The sequence below is a fragment of the Suricata suricatta genome, chromosome 1 (assembly GCF_006229205.1).
Source record: "Suricata suricatta isolate VVHF042 chromosome 1, meerkat_22Aug2017_6uvM2_HiC, whole genome shotgun sequence".
Taxonomy (NCBI): domain Eukaryota; kingdom Metazoa; phylum Chordata; class Mammalia; order Carnivora; family Herpestidae; genus Suricata; species Suricata suricatta.
Genome location: NC_043700.1, coordinates 172,271,032 through 172,279,380, shown reverse-complemented (window position 1 = coordinate 172,279,380; position 8,349 = coordinate 172,271,032). Strand labels below are relative to the sequence as shown.

Genomic DNA, 8,349 nt, shown 5'->3' with positions numbered 1-8,349 from the left:
TGATGGGTGTTCTCCAGAGACGAACTTCACTGAAGAACTAGTTCCAGGTCTTTGTTTTGTTTTGTTTGGCTTTGTTTGGCTGATTAATTGTTGGAAGCATTGTACAAGGAAAAGGTAGTTGATGGAAAGAATTTTCCCCCTTCCATGCACTATTTCATTCAATGAAAACATGTTTTGGCAAGCAAAACATTACACTCATTTTCTTTTCACAACCTTGAAGATATGACTACAAAATATTTGATGCTCATGCCATGATGTCTTGACAATTCTGTATGTGTTTGACTCTGAGATAAACTACCAGTCAAGTGCCTCTTGAGAACTGGATAACATTAGAGAAAACAAAGTGTTTATTTCATTAGCTTTTTGATATGTATTACAGTTTCCTGTTTCAACCTGCAGGCCAGTTCACCTCAATGTGCTTGGCACATCACCTCTGCACATATAATAAGGAAGCAATATCCTTAATCGTGAGTGATGGCAGAGATAATTTAAAAGAAGCAGAGAGTACAGAAACATTAAAGCTATACTCATTAGCTTTAAACCGAGGCAATGTGGAGCAACTCACTGATGTTTCATCTTTGTATTCTGGCATGTGGATGACAGCAAATCTTTGGTGGTTGAAATCAGGATAGCAGCAGGGAGAAGAAGAAGCCTGGATGATCCATTAGAATTGTTGATGAGAGGCTCAAAATTATATTTTATAAAATGTTAAAATCTTTGAAACCAGTAACTTGCAACTATAGATAAGTTTGCTCCAGAGACATTTGGAGGCATTTTTGATCACCGCCACTAGAGGGCTGTGGCCATGCTACTGGCATCAAGCATATTATCTAAAATAACAATACTGTCAAATTGAGGAATCCTATTTTAAACCAGCCTCCTTATTTTACAGAGACTATATTGAAGGTTAGATCATTCCTAAAAAATATTTACTAAATGCCCACAGGTATCCAATGTCCTATATTGAGTAAATGGACAGCAAAAATGAACCAAAAGAGTGAAAGTTTTGTCTTCAGGAGGTTTGGGAAGAGGAAGAAAGAGATATTGTGAACCATAACACTTTAAGCAGAAACATCAAGTGAAAAGTAACTGAAATCTTTGAGACCAGAATTTTCCTGTGCTTATGTTCACCTTATTTCACAAGGCCTAACATTGGATAGTCTAATAAATATTAAGGGAAAAATGAAAAGGTAAAAAAAATAAACCTATTGTCATTCATTAAAATAATATAACCCAAATTAAAAATTATTCAACTTTTTTTATAAGACAAAAATAGATTCCAACGACATCTCTAAATGTTGGACATATTGAAGTTAATAAAAGAGGCAAAAACCTCTACTGTGGTGGAACTTATGTTTTAGGGAGGGGGGATAAAAAAACATGGTAAAATTTAGCATTTAGCAAAAATAATAATAGCTGAAGAGGAAGAGGTTATTTGCTAAGGGACTAATTTATTATAAACAGTACCACTAAAAAGTCACCTGGACTTTCCATGAGAATTGTGAAGATAATTTTTATCCTTAACAGAATGTTTAATCTTAAAATAGAAAAAACAAACAAACAAATATAAAAAATGATGGGGAGTTCTGGGATGGAAGCAGAATTAAATTCTTAAATTCTGTGGTCAAGGATAACTTACTGAGAATGTGACTGGTGAACAAAACCCAGAAGAGACAGAGGTGGTGAGCCATGTAGATATTGGGGGAGGGTGTGGCTGGGGAGTAGGGAGTATTCTAAGAAGAAAGGATCATCCATGTCGTACAAGCAAACTAATGTGCCTGGAGTGAAATAAGTAGCAGTAATTGAATAGGATGTGGTTTCTTAGAGAAAGGGGTCTAGGAGTTGGAAGGTAGAATTAGGAGGTCACAGATCACTGGGAAAACTTTGGTTTTCACATTAAAATGGGGAGCCACTGAGAAGCTTCAGGATGGAGTGAAGGATCTTACTCATGTTATTCAGAATCTTTCTGAATACTGTGTTGAGACAGGATCTTACTCATGCTATTCAGAATCTTTCTGAATACTGTGTTGAGATAGGCAGAGAGATGGAGAAGAAGAAATGGAGGGCCAGAGGGGAAGAGGTGAGACCAGTTGGAAGGCTACCTCCATAATTCCATTGACAGATGATGGTACTTTGGATCAGGGTGCTGGCAGGGAATATCATTAGAAATGTTCACTTTCTGCATATATTCTGATAATTTCCAAAGTAGAACTTAGAGAATTTGTGAGTGGATGGAATGTAAAGTATGAAAGGGGGAGAGGGTCGGTCATAGATGGCTCTAAGGGTTTGGACTTGAACACCTGGGGGGAGGCTAAGAGTTTCCATTTACTGAGTCAGGAAGATTATCAAAGAAGCAGATAGAGCTGGCTGTCGGGAGAATAATATCAGCTCAGATTTTAAAAAAAAACATTGACCCAACCCATTGGTGTTGGGTTATTTACCTAAAAGAGAGCAATAAGGGAAAAAGTGACTTGAAAATGTATTAAGCATGTAGACAGGCAAGCTTCTCACAGCAGGCGAGCTGGTATGCTTCCTACTTCTCCCTTCACCTTTTACTCATTTGACCCCAGCTATCTCTTTTATATTTTTTTCAGAATAGATTAATTCTCACCTATGTTTTGATTGAGGCTGTTTGGCATCTCTCAAGATTGAGTTCCTGCGCAGGCTTCCCTCAATAATAACATGACCACTTCAAGGTTTGCCACGCTGCAAGGTTATAAATACTGACTAAGCCATGACTAGAAGGCTTCACAGGAGACCTGATGATGCTTATTTTTTAACAGTATCCCCAGAGTTTCCCAATTTTGAGATAAAATAATCCTACAGCGAGAATATTGTATTTTTGTAAAGATACAAAGAATTTAAAATCTTTCTTCCTTAATAACTGAAAACAAGTCTAATAGAGAAATAATTTCATGAATTTAGAAATTTATGTCAATTAAATTTTTTTCTGCACTAAATATGGTGCTTTATTACTTCTTTAGCCATGTGGTTTGCCAAGTTCAAAGGGAGGGAGAAGAAATTGACGGAAATGGGGGCTCACCCAGGACAGTTTTCCGTCTTTGGCCTTGGCTCCTTTGGAGCTCAGGCTCAAGCTATGAGCTCTGCGTCATTCCTAGCCAGCCCCCTGTTCCGAGAGAGGCTCCCTAGGCGTGTGGCCCTGGCGGCTGTGAGGGAGCCCCTCCTCTGTCTCCCTGTTAGGCAGCTCGCCTGGCAGGGACGATCCCGTGGGACCATTCTGCCTTGACCCCGGCCCTTGTGATGTCTGGTCAAGTTTTGCCTCCGACCGCCTCACAGGATGGGCCTCCTCCCGGGTCTCCATCTTGGTGACGGACCTCTCAGCGGTCTCAGGGGCCCACGAGGGCTCAGCACCCCGGGAGCTCTCCCCTTCATTGGTGATGGGTCCAGGGGCCGGGTCCTGTGCCTTGGGCTGCAGCCACAAGTGGCCGAGGACCTCATCGATGTTCAGCCGCTGGCGGACATCCGGCTGGAGCATGCGGTAAAGGAGGTCTTTGCACTCGCCCGTCAGGTGACTGGAGCGGGGGAAGTGGACACGGTGCTCCTTCTGGAGGCGCAGCATCCTCTTGATGTTGGAGGCGTCATAAGGCATGGCGCCACAGACCATGATGTAGAGGATCACGCCCAGGCTCCAGATGTCGCACACCTTGGGCTGGTAGGGGACGGCCTCCAGCACCTCAGGTGCTGCGTAAGCCGCTGACCCGCAGAAGGTCTTGCTCAGGGTCAGCCGCCCACTGCCATCCCTCAGGCAGCGCTTGGAAAAGCCGAAGTCCGAGAGCTTGATGTTGAAGCTCTCGTCGAGGAGGACGTTCTCCAACTTGAGATCTCGGTGGACGATGTTCAGGTCATGGCAATACTTGATGGCTGAGGAGAGCTGGTGGAACTTGTCGCGAGCATCGTCCTGGGGCAGGGCTCCCCGGGTTTTGATAAACTGGAGGAGGTCACCCTGGACCGCGAGCTCCATGACGATGTAGACCCTGCCATCTGATGTTTCAAAGATCTCGTAAGTCTTGACGATGAAGCGGTGGTTCAGCCTGGGCAGAATCTCGATTTCCCGGGGAAGGAATTTCCCCAAGAAGTCAGTGGGGGCTTTCCTGCGGTCGATGATCTTGACCGCCATGTTGAGCTTGAGGCGCTCAGAGTAGGCAGATTTGACTTTTGCATATGAGCCCTCACCGAGAGTGCTGCCCATCATGTAGCCTTTCATCTTTAGGACTGCGGCATCGTCCATGGTGCCAGGTGTGGCTGACGCCACTGCCATGGGCTCTATATCCCTTCCCCACTTGGGCCAGCAGGCACTGTCCTCATTGACACTGTGGGGAGGACTCTGGCTGGGCTGGGCCTGGACCTGGAGAGGTGAAACGCTCAGCATTGTCTCTGCGTGACCTCAGCATGTGAAGTCATAAAGCCAGGCTGCAGGGAGTGGGGACTGAGCTGGGGGAAAGGGGGCCCCTGCCACCCTGGAAGCCAGGCTGGCCCAGCAGGAGTACCCGTTTCCCACCCACATTATGATGCAGATAAGAAATTTTATAAATTTATCCAAACAATCATACGGTCATGTGCTACTTTGAAGAGTTTACAAAAGAACAGTTTTTACCCTTTCATTTCCATTACATCTGAGATTATATATTTGCCTGTTTCTTGTCTTGAGTCTGTTTTGCTTTTCTTTTGTCAGGGCTACATGGATGCTAAGAGAAAACTGTATTTTAAGGAAAAAGTACTTAAGTCCTTTGAGTTTCTCTTTTTCCACAGGAAATATGTAAAGTTGGTATCTGTCTCATATTTTAGTTAATGGTCTTTGTGTTTTACATGATGGATAGGGTTAATGAATTTATGCTCAATTTGTAGAACTTCCAAACTTCTACTCTTGGGGTCTATCGTGTCTTCCGCTGATCGTACTAAAAGCTACAATTTCCCTACTCCAAAGATCTCATGTGCAGGTGTGTGATTGCGCTTCCTAATTCGTCATCTCAGAAGGAACGTGGGTGGAAGGAAGAGAGGAATTAGCTTCACCTACAGAACTCAAAACTTGAAAGGATATAAAACGTCCTTTGCAGACTAGATTTAAAGCACACTGTCTTGCATGCTTTGTTGAATTATTGATTCACTCTCTCCTATTTCTCAATCTCATGTTTCACAGGCATCAGCTGTCCTGTGTATTAGAACCTCTAATGACAGTTAGACCCTCATGAAGAAATATGGACAAAGCAGACAAGACTTCCTAGAGGTTTGCTATGTGCAAATATGCTTCAAAAGCAGCTCATGGATGCATATTACACACCACAGTGAAGTTTTAAAAGCATCTTACAAACCACAGAATTATGCCTTGACATTTCAGGTCAATATGAGTTTTCTTCTGAGTACCTGGCCCTGCTAAGATCTTATATAGAGAGCCCGGCTTGTATCCATGGGTAAGGAAGGACAAACTTGGGGAAATCTGCCAGTGAGGGAGGATTCTGCAATGTAAAATCCCACCTTAACATTGAGGTGGGAGAACCTTAGAGCCCTTCATCTTAGGTCTCATCTTCTCTCATTTTGAGAAGAGTGCATGTGGGCTCTATTCCTTCAGGGCAGTACATTCAATTTTAGGAACATATTTTCAGTAACACATTAGACTGTAAACCCACCTCCTCAGCACATCTGATGGTTACACCTCCATATTCAGAACTGTTATCTGTTATGTCTTAGATATAGTGAACCTTTATCAATGAGGTGGAAAGAGATAAAGAACGAGAGAGAGAGAGAGAGAGAGAGAGAGAGATTCAAAGAGATCCAAAGACAGATAATACATTGGAATATATCTAAGGAAGAGATAGAGCATGGGTTATAAAGAGGCAGAGTTTGTATACAATCTTTACACACACTTGAGTGCCCAAATCGTGCTTTGTCAACACATTAGAAGCTGATATTTTTCCTGACAATTCAGATCCTTACTGGTATTATCTCATGCTATGCTCAGTGCACTGGGGAATCTAGCAGTGTGGCCGTAGCAGCGTAAATGACAAAGATTGGGCATGGGGCTCCTTTGCTAGGCATATTAGTTTATATACCTGAGCATCTAGGAGTAGCCGAAGGCTCCTGCTTTCCTAGGTTTGATAATCAGAGTGATGGGGTGGTCTGAGAATGAAATCCAGTTCTCATTCTAAAACTGAGAAGAGTAGTGCAGAATTCCTCCCAGTTAACAAAAAGAGAATAAGTCCAAGGTAATGTAATAAATTTGACAACATATAATGAAAACAAGCCAAAAGGGAAAAAAATATCCAAAAGCAGCAAAAGGTGGTATGTCAACACAGCTCTATTTATGGGACTTCTTCAGGCTGTTAATGCTACTCAGTATATAGGCATGACTATACTGACATACTTATGACGCTATGTTGGAATATGTAAAGTTGAAGAGAAATGAGTGCTGGCTGAGGAAGAGAGACAGTTCATGTACACACTCTAAAAACATACATTTTTGGCCACTAGATTGTTATATTTGATGCTCATGTGCAGTGTAAAAAATATATCCATTCCTTATATGTTGAAATTTGACATTAGCTGGAAGGAAAAATTAGAATATGGTATTGATGGTAAATGCATTTGACAGCCTTGTGTGATTAGGTTACATTTCCATCAAAGATGCCTTAAAACCATTTTGGAAACTGGAACTTACCCCCGTCCTGGTATAGCTTGCTCCATGTTTTCTACAGGAAACCTCTTCTTTCAAAATGAAATAATCACAATACAGTCATGCCATAAACCCATTCATGTCTTCAGTAATGTGTCTAGTCCTCTTAAAATAGGCAAAAACATATTTAGACCCCAAATGTATTCATATTTTTAGAGGAAGAGCTCCAGTGGGGGAAGGGGAAGAGAGAGAGAGGAATAGAGAGACAGAGAGACCGAGAGAATCCCAAGCAGGTTTCACTCCCAGCATGGAACTCAATGCAGGGCTCAATCCCTCAACCTTGGGATCATGACCTGAGCTGAAATCAAGAGTGAAGCGCTCAGACAACTGAGCCACCTAAGTGACCCTACTTTTCTTCTAATTCACCATTTGCTTGTACATTTGGCATCTGGCACACAACATCCAAATGTAAGAATGCAGATATGTTTAATAGCATTTATTAATGTGCATAATATTCATACTTGCTGTGTGATGAAACTAGTCTGTAAGTCAGCATTAACATCACAAAACTGCTTCCCGTATTGACTTGCAATAACGTATAAACAATGCCACATATTTAAATCCTCCATTTCTGGGGCCCCTGGGTGGCTCAGTTGGTTAAGCGTCCGGCTTCGGCTCAGGTCATGATTTCACAGTTTGTGGGTTCAAGCCCTGAGTCGGGCTCCGTGCTGGCAGCTAGCTCAGAGCCTGGAGCCTGCTTCCGATTCTGTGTCTCCTTCTCTCTCTGACCCTCCCCTGCTCGTGCTGTCTCTGTCTTTCAAAAATAAATAAAAAGCATTTAAAATTTTTTAAAAATCCTCCATTTCTAACTTCAAATTCATGGCATACAGCCAGAACCTGGACACTCAAATTAAAAATTTCAATCCTCACATCAAAAATTAGACGTGCATATTGTTTTAAGCCTTTATGAAAACTTAAATCAGATTATGCTTAAAGTATTTTTATATTTTAAATTCCATTTTACTATTAATTTATTGTTATTATTATGAAAGAAAAATAATGATCTATATTTTATTTGATGAAACAAATATGTTTAATTTGGAGGTCTCCTAATCAGAAATAAAGCCACTATGAGCTCACTAATGCAAAATGCCTTTTTTAGAAACCCATTCACAATTCCAGGCTTGAGAACAAGATTGTCACAGATCTGGCCTCTGGTGAATTGTTGACTATGTGCAGAGGATTTACTGCAATTACCCATGCTGTGATTTAGATTAAGCCACTTGCAGCTTCAATTCACAAGCACTTATGAACATTCTCACTCAGATTTACTTAAAAGAGTCCCTTAAACTTTAGACTGTTGTGTTGGATAATCACAGCAGCCCATTTACTTTAAATGTTGGATAAAGTCAATGTTAATATAAACTTTACCAAACTGCACACATGCAAAGTAAAATTATTTTTGCTTCTGGAATTTAGTAAACACCTGTTCTTGCTCATTCAGGTGAAGTTGGCTTTGGTAAAAATCATGATATATACTAATGCATATAGGATTTAAATGTTTATATTATTGCTCATCTCATGGGGAAAATATAGTCCCAATTTTTTTAGAAAACAATTCTGTGATTCGAATTATTTCAGAATGAATGAATGAATGAATGAATGAATGAATGAATGCATATTCATTCGGTTTTGGGGACTCAACAGAGGTTTTCTCTCTC

At 41.3% G+C, this 8,349-nt stretch overlaps 1 protein-coding gene across 1 annotated transcript; it reads right to left on the bottom strand.

Moving 5' to 3' along the window:
* Window positions 1-2,943: 2,943 nt before the first annotated feature.
* LOC115285820 (testis-specific serine/threonine-protein kinase 1-like) lies at window positions 2,944-4,326 on the bottom strand. The gene has a single exon (XM_029932471.1). The coding sequence runs from the start codon at window positions 4,277-4,279 to the stop codon at window positions 3,116-3,118; it is 1,164 nt and encodes a 387-aa protein (XP_029788331.1). The 5' UTR covers window positions 4,280-4,326; the 3' UTR covers window positions 2,944-3,115.
* Between the last annotated feature and the right edge of the window lie 4,023 nt (window positions 4,327-8,349).